The following is an 18,243-nucleotide window of genomic DNA, read 5'->3' as shown; positions in this document are numbered from 1 at the left end:
CTCATCAAGATAAAAAGGGAGAAGACTCAAATCAATAGAATTAGAAATGAAAAAGGAGATGTAACAACTGACACTGCAGAAATACAAAAGATCATGAGAGATTACTACAAGCAACTCTATGCCAATAAAATGGACAACCAGGAAGAAATGGACAAATGCTTAGAAATGCACAACCTGCCAAGACTGAATCAGGAAGAAATAGAAAATATGAACAGACCAATCACAAGCACTGAAATTGAAACTGTGATTAAAAATCTTCCAACAAACAAAAGCCCAGGACCAGATGGCTTCACAGGTGAATTCTATCAAACATTTAGAGAAGAGCTAACACCTATCCTTCTCAAACTCTTCCAGAATATAGCAGAGGGAGGAACACTCCGAAATTCATTCTACGAGGCCACCATCACCTTGATACCAAAACCAGACAAGGATGTCACTAAGATAGAAAACTACAGGCCAATATCACTGATGAACATAGATGCAAAAATCCTCAACAAACTACTAGGAAACAGAATCCAACAGCACATTAAAAGGATCATACACCATGATCAAGTGGGGTTTATTCCAGGAATGCAAGGATTCTTCAATATATGCAAATTAATCAATGTGATAAACCATTAACAAATTGAAGGAGAAAAACCATATGATCATCTCAATAGATGCAGAGAAAGCTTTTGACAAAATTCAACACCCATATATGATGAAAACCCTGCAGAAAGTAGGCATAGAGGGAACTTTCCTCAACATAATAAAGGCCATATATGACAAACCCACAGCCAACATCGTCCTCAGTGGTGAAAAACTGAAAGCATTTCCACTAAGATCAGGAAAAAGGCAAGGTTGCCCTCTCTCACCACTCTTATTCAACATAGTTTTGGAAGTATTAGACACAGCAATCAGAAAAGAAAGGAAATAAAACAAATCCAAATCGGCAAAGAAGAAGTAAAGCTGTCACTGTTTGCAGATGACATGATACTATACACAGAGAATCCTAAAGATGCTACCAGAAAACTACTAGAGCTAATCAATGAATTTGGTAAAGTAGCAGGATACAAAATTAATGCACAGAAATCTCTGGCATTCCTATATACTAATGATGAAAAATCTGAAAGTGAAATCAAGAAAACACTCCCATTTACCATTGCAACAAAAAGAATAAAATATCTAGGAATAAACCTACCTAAGGAGACAAAAGACCTGTATGCATAAAATTATAAGACACTGATGAAAGACATTAAAGATGATATAAACAGATGGAGAGATATACCATGTTCTTGGATTGGAAGAATCAACATTGTGAAAATGACTCTACTACCCAAAGCAATCTATAGATTCAATGCAATCCCTATCAAACTACCACTGGCATTTTTCACAGAACTAGAACAAAAAATTTCACAATTTGTATGGAAACACAAAAGACCCCGAATAGCCAAAGCAATCTTGAGAACGAAAAATGGAGCTGGAAGAATCAGGCTCCCTGACTTCAGACTATACTACAAAGCTACAGTAATCAAGACAGTATGGTAGTGGCACAAAAACAGAAAGATAGATCAATGGAACAGGATAGAATGCCCAGAGATAAACCCACGCAAATATGGTCACCTTATCTTTGATGAAGGAGGCAGGAATGTACAGTGGAGCAAAGACAGCCTCTTCAGTAAGTGATGCTGGGAAAACTGGACAGGTACATGTAAAAGTATGAGATTAGATCACTCCCTAACACCATACACAAAAACAAGCTCAAAATGGATTAAAGACCTAAATGTAAGGCCAGAAACTCTCAAACTTTTAGAGGAAAACAGAGGCAGAACACTCTATGACATAATCACAGCAAGATCCTTTTTGACCCACCTCCTAGAGAAATGGAAATAAATATAAACAAATGGGACCTAATGAAACTTCAAAGCTTTTGCACAGCAGAGGAAGCCATAAACAAAACCAAAAGACAACCCTCAGAATGGAAGAAAATATTTGCAAATGAAGCAACTGACAAAGGATTAATTTCCAAAATTTACAAGCAGCTCATGCAGCTCAATAACAAAAAAAACAAACAACCCAATCCAAAAATGGGCAGAAAACCTAAATAGACATTTCTCTAAAGAAGATATACAGACTGCCAACAAACACATGAAAGAATGCTCAACATCATTAATCAATAGGGAAATGCAAATCAAAACTACAATGAGATATCATCTCACACCAGTCAGAATGGCCATCATCAACAAATCTAGAAACAATAAATGCTGGAGAGGGTGTGGAGAAAAGGGAACACTCTTGCACTGCTGGTGGGAATGTGTACAGCCCCTATGGAGAACAGTATGGAGGTTCCTTAAAAAACTATAAATAGAACTACCATATGACCCAGCAATCCCACTACTGGGCATATACCCTGAGAAAACCAAAATTCAAAAAGAGTCATGTACCAAAATGTTCATTGCAGCTCTATTTACAATAGCTCAGAGATGGAAACAACCTAAGTGCCCATCATCGGATGAATGGATAAAGAAGATGTGGCACATATATACAATGGAATATTACTCAGTCATAAAAAGAAACAAAATTGAGCTATTTGTAATGAGGTTGATAGACCTAGAATCTGTCATACAGAGTGAAGTAAGTCAGAAAGAGAAAGACAAATACCGTATGCTAACACATATATATGGAACTTAGGGGAAAAAATATGTCATGAAGAACCCAGGGGTAAGACAGGAATAAAGACACAGACCTACTGGAGAACGGACTTGAGGATATGGGGAGGGGGAAGGGTGAGCTGTGACAAAGCAAGAGAGAGGTATGGACATATATACACTACCAAATGTAAGGTAGATAGCTAGTGGGAAGCAGCCGCATAGCACAGGGATATCAGCTCGGTGCTTTGTGACCGCCTGGAGGGGTGGGATAGGGAGGGTGGGAGGGAGGGAGACGCAAGAGGGAAGAGATATGGGAACATATGCATATGTATAACTGATTCACTTTGTTATAAAGCAGAAACTAACATACCATTGTAAAGCAATTATACCCCAATAAAGACGTTAATAAAAAAATAGTGACAATACCAATTGCTGGTGAAGATCTCTCACATAGTGATGTTGGGATAGAAAATGGTACAGAAAGTTTGGAAAAGAGTTTGACAGTTTCTTAAAAATAATTAAACCAACATTTATCATAGGACCTAGGAATCGTACTCCTGGGCATTTATCCCAGAGAATAAAATCTTACGTCCATGCAAATTACCTGCATAGAAATGCACACAGTCATTTATTTGTAATAGTCAAAACCTGGAAACAACCAAAATGTTCCTCAATAAACATTAATCAAACTTTTGTCTATCCATACCATGGAAGATTGCTTAGCAATAAAAAAAGCAAACTACTGATACAGGCAACAACTTGAATGGATCTCAAAATCATTTTGCTGAGGGAAGAAAAGCCAATCTCAAAAGGTCACGTACTGAATGAGTGCACATACGCAACATTCTCAAAATGACAAAAATACGGAAATAGAGACCAAATTAGTGGCTGATGGGTTAGAAATTTTGGAGGAGGGGAATCTTCATGGTGATAAAACAGTTCTGCATCTCAATTATAGTGGTCATTACACAGATCCACACATGACAAGATGATGTGGAGCCACGTACACACACTGTACCAATGTCAACTCCTGGTTTGATACCCACGAATTGTGTGACTGCACTACCTTTGCAACTTCCTGTGATTTTATAATTATTTAAAATAAAAACTTTAAAAATATATTACAGTATGTTTCCTACTGGAATAACAAACATCAACACTCACTTCCAATATCAGGTCTCAGCTTCTTATCATATTCTCTCAGCAACTTGTTGAGAATAAGAGTCACATCTGTATCTTGGGATTTTGGAGCCAAGACCCACTTTTGGTTTGATGAAGAATCTTCATATTCATCCTCTTCCACCTTTCTGGATCTGTAATTATGGCACAAAGTATGACATATAAGTTGTAGCAATGGCTCCAGGAAGTGTCAAGCTTTGGCTCACCCAAGCACCACTGAAATAGGTAGAAAGGCCCTAGTACACTCATCCCAACCAATAGATTATCTCTAAAATTAAAAAAGTAAAACAAAACACAAATAAGAAAGAATCCAACAAGAATGATAGTACTATTAACATAGCATGATGTTTTCATTAAATGTCACAAAATGATTCCATGTCCATGTTAAACCATAGACATCATAATAACTCAATGCATGAAGGCCAACCAGCAGAGTCAGCCTTCCTTGGATCAACCTTGAGAACCTCTGAAGGTCAAGGCACAAACATCTTGCTGTTTCCACTCCCCACTGCCAAGACCTCATTTTAGTTGAAGGTAAGAACAGCTTCTTCAGAATGCACTCACTGAAAATTGTTGAATCTGACTCTGTGCTTCTCATGGAGACTAGCACCTTTGGTCTAGGCAGACACAGGGATACGAGGAGGTGGTATGCTTGGCCAGCACCCATGTGGGGTGCCAACGAACAGCGATATTGGTTGGTAAACACCCTCTGGTGATTTTACATGCCTCCTACCACACAAACTGATTCATCTCTTACAGAGCAGGCTAATACAGACATTAAAAATTAAAACCTTTCTAATATGTCTTTACCATTTGGCCCTTTAATAAATGTGTCCAAATGAACGCTGAGCATATCTGAGTCTCTCCTGAGCAGGGCTGAGCCTGACAGGCGCCTCTCCTGGGTGATACATGCTCACAGGAGTACTCGAATGGAGAGGTCTCAAAATGACAAGCTAGCTTCCTTAGTGAGTGAGGCCATCTCAGCAACACAGCCATCCAGGCCTGAAAAGAGCAGAGTCTTCTCTTCAAAGTAGCACTTCCAGGGGGCCTGCCATTTACCGGGGCAAAAAAGCTCATCACACAAACAAGCAACCTTCTTCCTTTATGGCTTGTCAGTGGGTGCACCGTAATGACTTTTTTTCTTCACAAAAGAGAACAAAATATAGAACAGAAAATTGCATTGAGGTTTATTTGTCCTGAGTATGAGCTCATTTCTGATTAGCTTCCCAGATGGGAGCCAAAATGGCAACAACATCTCAGGGCAGTTGTGTTCTGGGACGTGTGTCTTTAAGTTAGTTTTTAGAATGGTCTAAATTATCTGTAATGAACATGAAATAAATGAAAAGAATAAACTTTTTAAAGTTTATTATCTCTACTTTGTCTAACGCCTCAGAATCATATATATATACTTACATAATATAACATGTAACTATAATATATAACATCTGTATAATCTATGTATGTGTCATATGTACATGAGTCTTTTTATGAGTGTTAACTAGCCTTAACATAGATCAGAACAGTGTCAGTCTAGTCCTATATGAATATATACACTTACATGAAGTTTTGATAATAAATATATGGCATATATCTCAAAGATTGACATCTTTTAATTTTTTCCTTGGCTGATATTAAACTATAATTCTATTTCTTGACTGGAAGTTTAGAATAAATCATCCACAGGAACTATAAGTTGCCGTGGATTTTTTCACACTGAATATTCACCATCAATAGGAACTTGTAAAATTTGGGACACATATTCAAGAACTGATATACTTCATTTCATTATTTGTAAGCCTGATGTTTTATAAATAACACTACAGAATTTTAAATGCAGAATATTTTATTTTATCAGGAATATTGTCAGGAATGTTAATTTTATCATCTTACAAAAAAGTGGGTGGAAGCAGGTTCTGCAGGACATGGATTGCTGGGAGCCAACCATTGCCCACAGGACCTGGCAATTCAGTCCACAGCAAAAACACTTGGGAGACTATGGACAGAGAGACAGATCACCTGGGAGGATCACATACAGCATCCTCAGGACTCCTTCCAACTCGCCCACAGTGCGGTCCTCTCTTCCTCTGCTGTCTGTCTCTTCCCCTCCCCTCCCCTCCCTCATCCCCAGAGACAGCTCACCAGCACAGACCAGACCATGCTCTCCATGCCCTGTATCTTCTCTTGCCCCAACACTCATATGTTCACAGAAGGAGCACACTAACTCTTCATCAGTTTTCTGTATACACAGCCTTAGTTTCTGAAAAATACTTTGAGCTATGTCAATAACAGGTATTATGAGACTAATTCTCCCTCTAGCAGTCAAGTGGTGATGAGAGGGTTTTCCTGAAATTGCGTAAGCTTCTTAGCTCAGTGTAGGTGAGGGAGGAGACAAAGAAAGGAACAGCTGCAGCATCCTCTCCTGCCCCTTCCCCTTCGGGAGGTAAAAATGGGACACTCGTGGCTCTGTGGCTGGGTTGGGGGGGACAGCGGGCAGCACACAGGCAGCGATGCTCTGGGCCGACACTGGGCTCCTCCCAATCTTGATGCCATGTCAGTTTGCTGCAGGACTTCAGAGAATGAAATCGAAGCTTCCCAGTGCTAGTGCCGGACCACCAGCCCAAAGGAAAATCCTCCCTTTGATGAAAACGCAATCTCAGGGACTCACCAGAACGTGAATAAAACAAAAATGTTCTATTTTTCTAAATTCTAAGTGGGTTATATATAATCTTCATCAGTGTTATGTTATCAGGATTGTTGGGTCCTAAACACCATCATTACATTTTTCTTAAAAACAAATTGGTGATGTAGTGACAGCTCAGCCATCATATAGTATTTTCATGTCTTACATATTCTCTTCAGCTACAAGGACAGAGACAAAGTTGGATGTATCTATAAACATAAAAAGGAGCTCCTAAACCTCAGAAAGCAGTTAGCCATCCGCTTACGGTATCACCAAGGTCCAGGTGTGACTTAATGTGTTTTAATGTAGAATAAGCTCCTCCATAGGTGTCAGAATGGGTTATTTTCTCTCCACGGAGCTGCCAAGCCATCACCATGGAGCACAACTGTCAGAGCCTTCTCTAGGGCTCTTCAACACCAGGAAGGCATGCCAGAGTGCAAATGAGAACCCTCTCAGACTTAATAACAGTTTTGAAAGGTGATGCTGGACATCAGATTACTTTACATGTCTGTAAAACCCATTCAAAGAGCAAAGACACTTTCAAAGGAGAGGTATACAGCAACAAAATTAGTTTAAAACTTGGATTTTTTTCAACTGATATGCAACCTCTATTATCAAGGCCATGGAATCAACCCAGACATAGAACATATTAAAGTTGTTACACCTGCCTTGGCAAAATGAAAGGATGAAGAATCCCCAGAGATTGTATGTGTGTTTGGGAATCCCTAGACACCTGAGCACTTCAAGTTAGCCACCCAGATACCTTCCTACTAAGCACATAAAGTAATGAAGACAATAGCAGGTTTCCTTCTAACATGTATCTATAAACAGCTGATTATCTAACCCTGAACTGCAGGTCACTGCATCCAGTCGGTGGCAATAGGAAGGTCGATTAGATATAACCTCAGATCTGTATATGACCTGGGACCTCCACATTGTGCCTGGTGTTGTCTGCTTCTAAAAAGAGATACATCCAGGCATGATCAACCTCAGAGAGTGCACTCCTATCTCCCTTCCCAGCTAGCTCCTTAGACGGGAAGAAACTTCAGTTGAAGGCCCAAGGAGTGTGCAGCCTGATTGGAAGAGCTGCCATGAGTCTGCCTTCCCCAGCACACACAATCTGCCTTTCTCACTCTCAACTCTTAGCAAAGACCAGCAGTGTGCGGTGGAGAGGGCCAGGACTTTCTTCCTCAGGGTCTGTCAAAGGTAGGGAGGGAGAACTATGACCCATTCACATTCACGTCTTGTAGGATTTGTTAATGTACCTTCCTAGTTCTTTGGTACTTCACAAATGTGAATGAACATGCAAGACCTCCAGGTATTGCCTATTAACAACTGCAGGGTTTATAGCCCACAGGAAGGCTCTCTAGTTTTCTAGCTCCCAGATCTAGGAAATGAAGATGGTGTCAAAACAAAAGTGTTTTGGGGGTAGGGATGCCCTGAGATTCTTGGGGTGGTGAGCGGGATGGGAGGAAGGGAGCTGCTCTAATTTGTAAAGCACAGGGCAGTCTTCAAGTTCTGGGCTACAGATCTAGCCCGAGACAGAATTAAAGGAACCAAACCCAGAATCTCCAGTTATATTCACAGCAACAGTGTTTAACCCCTCTGGTCTCACTGTCTTTCCACCCTCATGAGCCATCTTCATCTCTTCCTGGAGCATTTCTAAGCTCCCATTAGGTGGTTGGTGTCCTGGGAGGAAGGTTGGGGTATCTATGGTGAGGTAATTTCTTACAGTTACTAGGTAGATAACATTATCAATTTCAACATGCTTGCTTTATAGGGGTAGGTTTGTGCATGCTCCCGTGTGTGAAAGTGGCTCATGTAGAAGGGGTGCATATGTGTACTGTGCGTGTGCTCGCAGGACCTGGGAAGAAAATCCTTTCTGAGAAGCAGGGCTCTCAGCTGTCCACCTTGCCCCAGTCCTCCTCCACCTGCCTCCAGCCCGGCTGCTCCTCACAAAGACCGGTTTAAACTGGGCAGGTAGGAAACCGTAACTCCTGGGTCTTGGGAAATTTCAGTGATTAAAATGATACGGAATGTTGCTGTGTGTGCTGTGTGTGTGTGTGCGCGCGCGCGCGCACAGCGCTGAAACACTTGGGGGAGGGGTAGGAGGTAGACACAGGCTTTCCCCTATGATGTTGGTTTTCAAAACCCCTCAAAACCACCAGATCCTAAAAGCTTCAGGAGAAGAGCCCATTAATCTCAGAGTCCCCATGTTTCAGGCTGCAGAGAAGGCTGCAGTCGCCCAGCCCGGAGAGGCAGATGGCCATGTCCGGGGTAGATGGGACAGGTAGGGTGCCGGCCGACTTCCCGTCTCCTCCCCGCGGCCCTGGCAGGATATGCCGCAGCCCAGACGACGGACGGCGAGGCGCGCCGGCGACTTGGGGCCGGGGGACAGCGCCCCCCGCCGCCCTCCCTCCAGTCTCGGAGCCTCCGGAGATGCGGAGCCCGGGCGCCACTTACCGTGCGTGCAAGCCCGAGAACAGGCAGAGGAGCAACAGCAGCTTTGGGGCCATGGTGCCGTGGAACGTGGGGCTCAGGGTCCGAGGCCTCGGGCCGCGCGCGGCTTCCTCCGGGTCGCGGGCCTCGCCTCCGCCGGTTCTCCGTGCCCTCGCTGCCTCCGATGTCGCCGAACGTGGCGCGACTCGGGTGCCGGGCCGCCGCGGCGGGACAGGTGCGGGCTCTGGCGGCCGGCCGCGCCCCCGACGGCCGGCGGGTCTGCGCGCGGCTCCGCCTGGCTCACACGGGACACCCGGTCCCCGCGGCGCACAGCCCCCGCCCGCGCACCGGCGCCAGGTCCGCGCAGCCAGCAGGCGGGAGCAGGTGGCTGCGGGCGGTCCCTGGCCCAGAAGACCCGCGGCCCGCAGCAGCCCACCCCGCCCTGAGCCGCGAGCCGCGCCGCGCGCCGCTGCCAGGGCGGTGGGCTCTGCGCGCGCTGTGCGGCCGCCGTGCGCTCCGGGGTGGGGGCGGGGAGGCGGCCGCTACTCTGGCAGCGACTCCGAGGAGGCCCCGGCTGGGTGGAGTTCCCCCAATTACACGTTTGACAATGCGCGAGGCGAAGAAAGCTAGGTTTGAAAGGACCCGTAGTTTGAGCCAGGAAGGGGGCGGGGCCCGGCGGGGGCGGGGGCGGGGAGGCTCAGGGATCCCTCCGAGAGCCTGAGGGAGGGCCCGGAATAGGCACCCGGTAGTCCGAAAAGAGCCCTCGATCCCGACGGGATGCCCTCCTCCCCGCAATTCAACACTAGGTAGCGGTTCTCCGCGCTCCCTGACCTCCCAGAGCGTCCCTACCTAGGCACCCTGGCGAAGGAGCGAGACGGTCTGCTGAGAAGCCCTTCCTTCGCACACGTTGTGCTAAATTGACTGAACCCCTTCCGCACACTGCTGAGATTCTGCAAGGAAAAGTGGCTTGCTGGAGAGTATTTGGAAAAAAGCACCCCCGATGTGTACCTTTCGCACACAGAGACTAATATATACCAATAAACAGCAGTGGTGAAAAAAGGTGTTGAAGGTAGGAGACAAAGATCCCTACCTAGATAAAAGAGCAAAAGACGTTCCATGTGGTTGAACTATGAAGCGCACTTCATTCAATAGCTTTTCAAAGACTCACAGACTGAAAATTGCATTTATGTTTTCATTAGTAATAATCATTAAGAATGTTAGTCTTTCACCATATAAGAATTACAGTGTCAGAGTACCTTAGAGTACATCCACTAAGAAGTTGGCTTTTATATTGGAGAAAAAAAGATAGTTCTTATTAAGTATTTTTTTATTTTGAACTACTATTCATAGAATTATAAAGATGTGATGTTTCTTTAATATATTGTCAAACAGCTTTGTTCACAGGATATATGCAAGGGTAAGTTGAAAATTGCCTGGTGTTTCCCTCTTATTTCTGGGTTCAACAACATGAACGTGGTCATGAAGTAGAGTGAAGTTGTTAGTGATGAGGATATATATATATATTAACAGTGGAGCTGTGGCCTTCTTTGCATTGCCATCTTCCTGTCTCTATCTGTCTCTGTGTCGCCTTGAGCTCGCTCCAGCTCATTCCTTCCCAGGACTCCTTCTGACATCCTCCCCTGCCTTCCACAGCTCTCTCACTCAGGTCCTGACACTATGAAGACTTCCATGCCTCTCTCTCTTTGTCACAGCTTACCCTATACACTACCAAACGTAAGGTAGATAGCTAGTGGGAAGCAGCCGCATAGCACAGGGAGATCAGCTCGGTGCTTTGTGACTGCCTGGAGGGGTGGGATAGGGAGGGTAGGAGGGAGGGAGACACAAGAGGGAAGAGATATGGGAACATATGTATATGTATAACTGATTCACTTTGTTATAAAGCAGAAACTAACACACCATTGTAAAGCAATTATACTCCAATAAAGATGTAAAAAATAAATAAATAAATAAAATATTAAAAAAAAAAAGAAGACTTCCAACATTCCTACATTCTGCCACTTTCAACACCTTTAACACTTCTCCCAGCTTCAGGGGAGTATGAGCCTTTATCATACTCTGTCCTAATCTTTCATTTTCTCTATCCCACACTGCAACTGAGCACTTTAAAAATCAGTTAGATGGGGACTTGCCTGGTGGTGCAGTGGTTAAGAATATGCCTGCCAATGCAGGGGACACCGGTTCCAAGCCCTGGTCGGGGAAGGTCCCACATGCTGCGGAGCAACTAAGCCTGTGTGTCACAACTACTGAGCCTGCATGCCACAACTACTGAAGCCCGCACACCTAGAACCCATGCTTCACAACAAGAGAAGCCACCACAATGAGAAGCCCGCGTACTGCAACAAAGAGTGGCCCCCACTCACTGCAACTAGAGAAAGCCCATGTGCAGCAATGAAGACCCAATGCAGCCAAAAATAAATAAATAAATTTATTTTTTAAAAATCAGTTAGATGATGACTTATCATTCGTTAATTGCTTATAGAAATATGTCAAGTCTCCACATACTTCTTATGTGCGCTGCAAGAAAACTGCATGTAAAAAGAAACAATTCATCTATGACTCAATTTTAAACACAGTAATAGGAACTTGGGTAAGATAACAGACATTGATAACATAATAGGGGCCCAGGGCTAATGTGAAAGTTTTATATAAATGAACTAATTTTAACTCTCATGATACTATTCCCATTTCAAAGATGGAGAAAACACACAGAGAAGTTAAGTCATTTCCCTAAGATCACACAGCTAGGAGGTTGAGGACTGGGAGTTAACACCCAGGTAGCAGGCTCCAACATCTCTTAATCACTATGCCATACTACTTCTCAGATGAATAGGAGCTCAGTAAACATTTATTGTTTGGTTCTTCGAACAAAGTTTCAGATTCCTTGCTGTATTCTTTATTATTTGAGCATGCGTACAAATGCTTACAAGTTGTTTGTAATAGAACAGACTGATACTTGAATGTTTTTGCAAAATATCAGTATAGTGAGAACTGTCCAATGAAGTTTTTACAACACAAACAGTGGGAAAGAAAATGTGATCTTCTTTTTACATCCCTTTGTTGTTTAGTCTTTTCCTTTCTTGCATATTTTCAATCTGTTGTTATCATGAATGAGTGTAGCATGATCTCTTCTGGTACTTGGCCCCATTTATTAGACTTAGTGGGTCAACTTGATAGAGTTGAACATTTTACCATAGAAAGCCCCCCTTCCCATGGTGCTGCCTGGAACAAGATTTTATTTTATTTTTTTAAAGCTAAATGAGTTGAGGAAAGGCAAATTCAAAGCAAGCTTTCTGGGCAGAAGTGTGAAAGCAAAATTCAAGGTCAAGAATCTAGAATCTTCAAAAGAAAAGCTTTCTGGCTTATTTTCCTGCCTGGCCCAGCTTGACCGAGGGAGGGTGGGGGAAGCAAATAGAAAGGGAGGGAGGGAAGGGGGGGAAAGAAATGCTTTACGGAGCATGCGCAGTGCTCACTCTCCTTTTTTATTTTATTTTATTTTTTGCCTCTGTCCTCTCCATCTTTAGCAGTAGAGAAGCTGACAGTTCGGTTCCACTTGGCGCCCGGCATTTGCATTCCATTCCCCAAGTTCTCAGGAAAGGGTAAATAAAAAGTAACCTAAGAAACAGGTAAGGGTTGGAGCACATGCACTTCTGTGAATATCGAACATCCTCTAGCTATGCTTGCTGTTTGTTTCGAGGGCTGACATTTGATTCAGACTCAAGGTTTCCCAAGAAGACCTGGGCTGGCCGCTGCGTCTGGCAGGAGGAGGGAGGGAGCCCGAGTGGGCGGCGAGACTGACTGCCTGGGCTAGGGATCCTCTTGCGGCTTCTTCAAGAAATACCTCTCAGAATTCCTTGCCTGGCCTCACTTCACCTCCTACAGGCGCGTAGGAACTAGCGAGATGTGGTGCTGAATAAAACTGAACTGCTGCATCAGCTGATCTTATTCTTCATTGCTTCTGGGTTTTCTGTTTGAATAAAATCTCCTCCACTCTCAAAACTTTACTTCTGAATTGTATAATGATGTTTCGTGGTTTAAAAAAACCTTTCTCTTCTCAACTTTTAAATAATTTTATTATCAAAGGATAATACACATACAACAAAATGCACTCATCTTAAAAGTATGGCTCAGTGAATTTTTACGTATATATACGTAAAAATTCCAATTTTACGTATATATACCACATGTGTAAGAATAACATATGTCTATTGTCCAGATTAAGATACAGAACATTCTTCCGGTGCCCCCTCCCGGGTGCTGAGCTAGCTTCACTGCCACCACCGACCCTGGTAACCACTATTCCATGTTCCATCACAACAGACTGGTTTTGCCTGCTCTTGAATCTCACATAGACTCGTGTAGTGTGTTCTATGTAACTGCTGGCTCTCATCCTACATAATGTGGTCCAGATGCATCCATGTTGCTGCAGGTAGCAGGCATCCATTACTTCTTATTCTGCGCGTGGTATTTCACTGTGGTATTCAGTATAGCACACAATATTTAGCTGACATGAACATATTCGTACATGTCTTTTGGTGGGCATATGTGCTGATTTCTCTTGGTTATCTGACTAAAAAAATTTTTTAGATCACAGGGAAGGTGTATGTTTAGTGATCATAAACATTACTAAAGAGATTTCCAAAGTAGCGGTATCTATTACCACCTATTGGCTCTGTATGAGCTCCATACATAGCCGTGAAATGTGGCCTTGTCATTCTTCTTGATTATAGCCATTCTGATATTTCATTCTGGTTTTAATTTCATTAAGCTCCTTTCAAAGTCTTGCCAGCCATTAAAATATCTTCTTTTACAAAGTATCATTCAAGTCTCTTCCCCATTTTTAAACTAGGCTGTTTGTCTTCTTTTTGGTTATAGAAGCTTCTTGTATTCTTGATATGAGTCCTTTAATGTGTGTGATGAATAGCTTCTCTCAGTTGATGGCTTGCCTTTACTTTCCGCAAATAGTGTCTTTTATTAACATTATTGCTTTGCATCCTATTTAACAAATCATTGCCTAACCAGAGGTTATAAAAATAGTCTACTATGTTTTCTTCTAAAAGCTTTAATAAGAAAGCTCCTTTTAGGTCTAGGTTTCATTTCTAATTAACTTTAGTGTGTGATTTTATTTATGAGTCAATGTTTATTTACTTCCATACTGATATAACCAATTTCTCTAGCATGATTTATTTAAAACACCATCTTTTTACCACTCAACTTATATAAATCAGGTGACCATATATGAATGCATTTTTTTCTGAGCTCTGTTCTCTTGATCTATTTGTCTAAACTTGCATCATTACCATGTTTTTTTTTTATTTCTATAGCTTTAAAATTGTTCTTAATATTTATTTCTTAGTACTCTGAATTTATTCTTTTGGCTGTTCTAGGCTCTTTGCATTTCCATATAAGTCAGCTTGTAAAGTTTCCCCAATCTTCGAAAACTACTTAATATGAAATATTCACAAGTTTAAAAAGAAATGTATAAGAATAATACAAAAATTTCCATATAGTATAATCTACAGCAATTTTGTTAATTGGTCCATTTACATCTTTAATATTTCCCCCACATAGTCCAAGATCCTATTCAGATGACACAATTATTGTCAGTTATTGTGACCTTTTAGTGTGCCTTTAATCTAGAGCAGTTCCTTGGCCTTTCATGGTCTTTCATAACATCGTGACAATATCCATAGCAGAAAGTGATTTTGTAGAATGCAGCTCAGATTGAGTCTATCAGCTGTTTCCTCCTGATCAGATTCAGGTTATGTATTTTTGGCAGAGATACGATATAAGTAATGTTGCTTTTCTCAGAGTATCACGTCGGGGGCACATAATGCTGATTTGTCCTACTATGGGTCATGTTGATCCCTTGGTTAAGTTGGTAACTGCCAGCCTTCTCCCCTGTGAAGTTGCTTTTTTTCATTTTATATTGTTAAATATTCTTTGGAGGGAGCTCTTTAAGAATATTTAACCATTTTAGTTTTAGCTTTCATTGGTGATTCTTGCCTGCTGGTTGTAAAATGGAGATTTGATAACTCGATTGTTTCTTCTGCATTTATGAATTGGTATTATATTGTGAGGAAGCGCTTTCCCTCTTCCTCTCTTACTATTTTTAGTATGGACTCATGACTTTTTGTCTTACTTAATACATTTTAGTCCATTACTATTCTTATTTACTGTTATTCTCAAGTTATCCAAGATTTAGACAGTAGGGGCCGCTTCAAGCTGACACCTGACTCCTTTTAGCATATCTCCAATGTATTTTTGAGCACGTCCTTACTTTCTTGTACAAGAAGATTTTCCAGGCTCACTCATAATTTCTTTTTCTCAGCCCTTGAATCCATACTTTCTCCCTTGTTCTTTTAATTAAAAATAATATTTAGAAAACATGATCTAACTGTATTAAAATATCATTGCTTTGAACTGAGGTGAGAAATGGTATCTCAACATAGTTCTAATTTGCATTTTTCCTGTTATGAGTAATATTGAACATTTTATAATGTTTATGGCCATTTTATATTTTAGCAAGTTATCTTTTCATGCCCTTTGCACATTTTTCTATAAGATTTCTTCATATCTTGTCCTCAAATTTTGAGAATTTATATTTTCCCATGGTATATGTTGCAAATAGTTTCTTCCTACTTGTCATTTTTCGTTTGATTTGCTTGTTATTTTTTGCATCATGCAAATTTTAAAAACTTTTCTGTAGTAAAATTTATCAGTATTTTATTGCATCTCAATTTAAATACATAGTTGTAAACCTTCCCCCACACTCAAGTTATAAAAGAATTCACTCATGATTTATTCTGATCATTTTTTACATTTATATCTCTAATCCATTTGGAGTACATTCTTGTGTATTATGTGAGGCATGATGCTATTTTGACATTTTCCAGATGGTTATCCAGATCTACCCACACTACTTATTCAAAAGTTCCTTTGCCGTAATGATTTAAATAGTTTATCATATACTAAATTTCTATATGTACCTAGATCTGGTTTTGAATTTTCATTTAATTCTAGTGGCTGCTTTACTATTAATATGTATAACCATTTTAATTATAAACACTTTGTACTATGTGTTAATATCTGTTTGGGCCAGTGTTAGCTCCTAGTTTTCTTGGTCAGTATTTTCAAGTATTCTCACATATTAATTTTTCCAGATTAACATTATTCTCAACTTGTACAGCCTCAGAAAAAAAAACTTTTTTCATGTTTTATTGGAGTTCTATTACATGGATAAATTAAGGAGAATCGACATTTTTATGATGTTCAGTTGTCCTTTACAATAACAAGAAATATTTTTTCTATTTGTTCATGAGTACTTCATATAAGGTTTTAATATTTCTTGTTAAGTTTGTTTGTAAGAACTTTATCTTTTTATTTCTTTGGTAAATGGTGTTTTCTCTTCCACAGTGTCCTCTAATTGGTTATTATTCATGCATATAAACGTTTGTTATTTTTATATTATTTTTATATCCTGCTTGCTTTCTGAATTCCCTTGATGTTTGAGTTAATTGATCATTGATTCTCTAGTGTTTTCCAGTTTATTATCACATTATCTACAAATAGAGGTAGATTTATTTCAACGTCCTCCAGTTTTATGCCTCCAGTGTGCCTCCTTTGTCTAATTCCAGTAGCTAATACTTTAAGTATGATGTTAAAGAATAGAGGAGGGCTTCCCTGGTGGCGCAGTGGTTAAGAATCCACCTGCCAACGCAGGGGACATGGATTCGAGCTCTGGTCCAGGAAGATCCCACATGCCGCAGAGCAACTAAGCCCATGCACCACAGCTACTGAGCCTGTGTGCTGCAACTACTGAAGCTCGTGTGCCCTACAGCCCGTGCTCTGCAACAAGAGAAGTCACCACAATGAGAGGCCTGCACACCCCAGCAAAGAGTAGTCCCCACTCCCTGCAACTAGGGAAAGCTCGTGCGCAGCAACGAAGACCCAATGCAGCCAAAGATTAACTAATTAATTAATTAATTAAAGAATAGAGGAAGTAGTGGAGGAAATTTCTTATTCCAAATTACAGTAGAAAGTTATCTAGGGTATCAATGAGAGAGAGACAAACAGAAGGAGGAGAAAGGAGATACCCATAAATAATTATTTTGAAGTTTTTTTTAAACAAATCAGAAATGGGTATTGAAATTTATCATATTTTCAGCAACAATAGAGTTACTCAAATGATTTTCCCCATAGGTGATTAATAACTGAATTATATTATTGAATTTCCTGATATTGAACAGTTCTTACACAGTTGAAAATAAACTTGGAAGTTTTTCTTCATTTTCTACATTTTGAAACAATTTACTTAAATTGGGATTCTAAGGTCTCCAAAAGTTTAGTAGAATTCCCCTGTGAAGACATCTGGGCTCTTTGTGTGTACGTGTGCGTGTGCATGTGTGTGTGTATGTGTAGAAGTTTCTTGATAAAGTTCTCTTTTTTCTTCCATGGAAAATTGACCTTAACTTTCTATCTCTAATGGAGTCAATTTCAGCAAGAAATTTCCCCAAGAAATTGTCCATTTCATCTATGTTTCAATGTTATTGAATAAAGGTGTGCTAAGTAGTCTTTCGTGACTTCATTTTGGTTTTCTCTGTATATGTAATTTGTTTCTTATTTTGTGTACGTTCCCCTATTTTTTCTTAAGTGGCTTGTATAATTCATTTTATTAATCCCCAGAATTTTGATTCATTAGTTAGATCTACTGTTTTTATATGTGATATACAATTAAATTCTGCTTTTGTCTTTATTTTACTTACCTTGTGTTTTCTTTTGGTTTATTTCATTGTTCTACTTCTAGATTTTTGAGTGGGAATTTAATTCCTTTTTTGCTTTTTTTTCATTTGTATTGATATGTGTTTAAGAATATGAATTTTCTTCTGATGTGCCTTAAATGTATCCCATAGATTTTTATGTGTAATTTTAAATTACCCTTGATTTCTAGAAATTTTGACAATTTCTGCATCTCCCTTCATCCTTGTGTTAATTAATAGAAGAATTTTTAAATTTCCAGTTAGAAGAGACTTTTCAAAATTTTGTTTTTAATTTCTAGTTTTATCATCAGAGTGTTACTTATGAACCTTCTACTTTATAAATATACTAATATTTCTTAATATCACTAAGTAACTTAATATGTGATTAATTTTGTGGCTGGTCCCAGTGTATTTGAGAAGAAAGTCTATTATCAATTATGAGCATGCAATGTCAAAATACATCATAAGACCTACACCATTATTTTTAGTTTTTTTTAATCTTTGCTTACTTTTTGTTCTCTTGCCTTATTTTGTCCTA

The 18,243-nt window shown here is 40.4% G+C and overlaps 1 protein-coding gene across 1 annotated transcript in view; it reads right to left on the bottom strand.

Moving 5' to 3' along the window:
- Nucleotides 1-9,005, bottom strand: part of GABRG3 (gamma-aminobutyric acid type A receptor subunit gamma3) — a 597,087-nt gene extending 588,082 nt beyond the window's left edge. The window contains exons 1-2 of the mRNA XM_060155467.1: nt 8,953-9,005; nt 3,795-3,943 (exon numbers count right to left, since the gene is read on the bottom strand). Coding sequence (XP_060011450.1) covers nt 3,795-3,943; nt 8,953-9,005 — 202 coding nt within the window. The remainder of the gene's footprint in view (nt 1-3,794; nt 3,944-8,952) is intronic.
- Between the last annotated feature and the right edge of the window lie 9,238 nt (nt 9,006-18,243).

Source organism: Lagenorhynchus albirostris, chromosome 1, assembly GCF_949774975.1.
Source record: "Lagenorhynchus albirostris chromosome 1, mLagAlb1.1, whole genome shotgun sequence".
Classification (NCBI taxonomy): domain Eukaryota; kingdom Metazoa; phylum Chordata; class Mammalia; order Artiodactyla; family Delphinidae; genus Lagenorhynchus; species Lagenorhynchus albirostris.
This window is presented reverse-complemented; position numbering and strand designations above follow the sequence as displayed.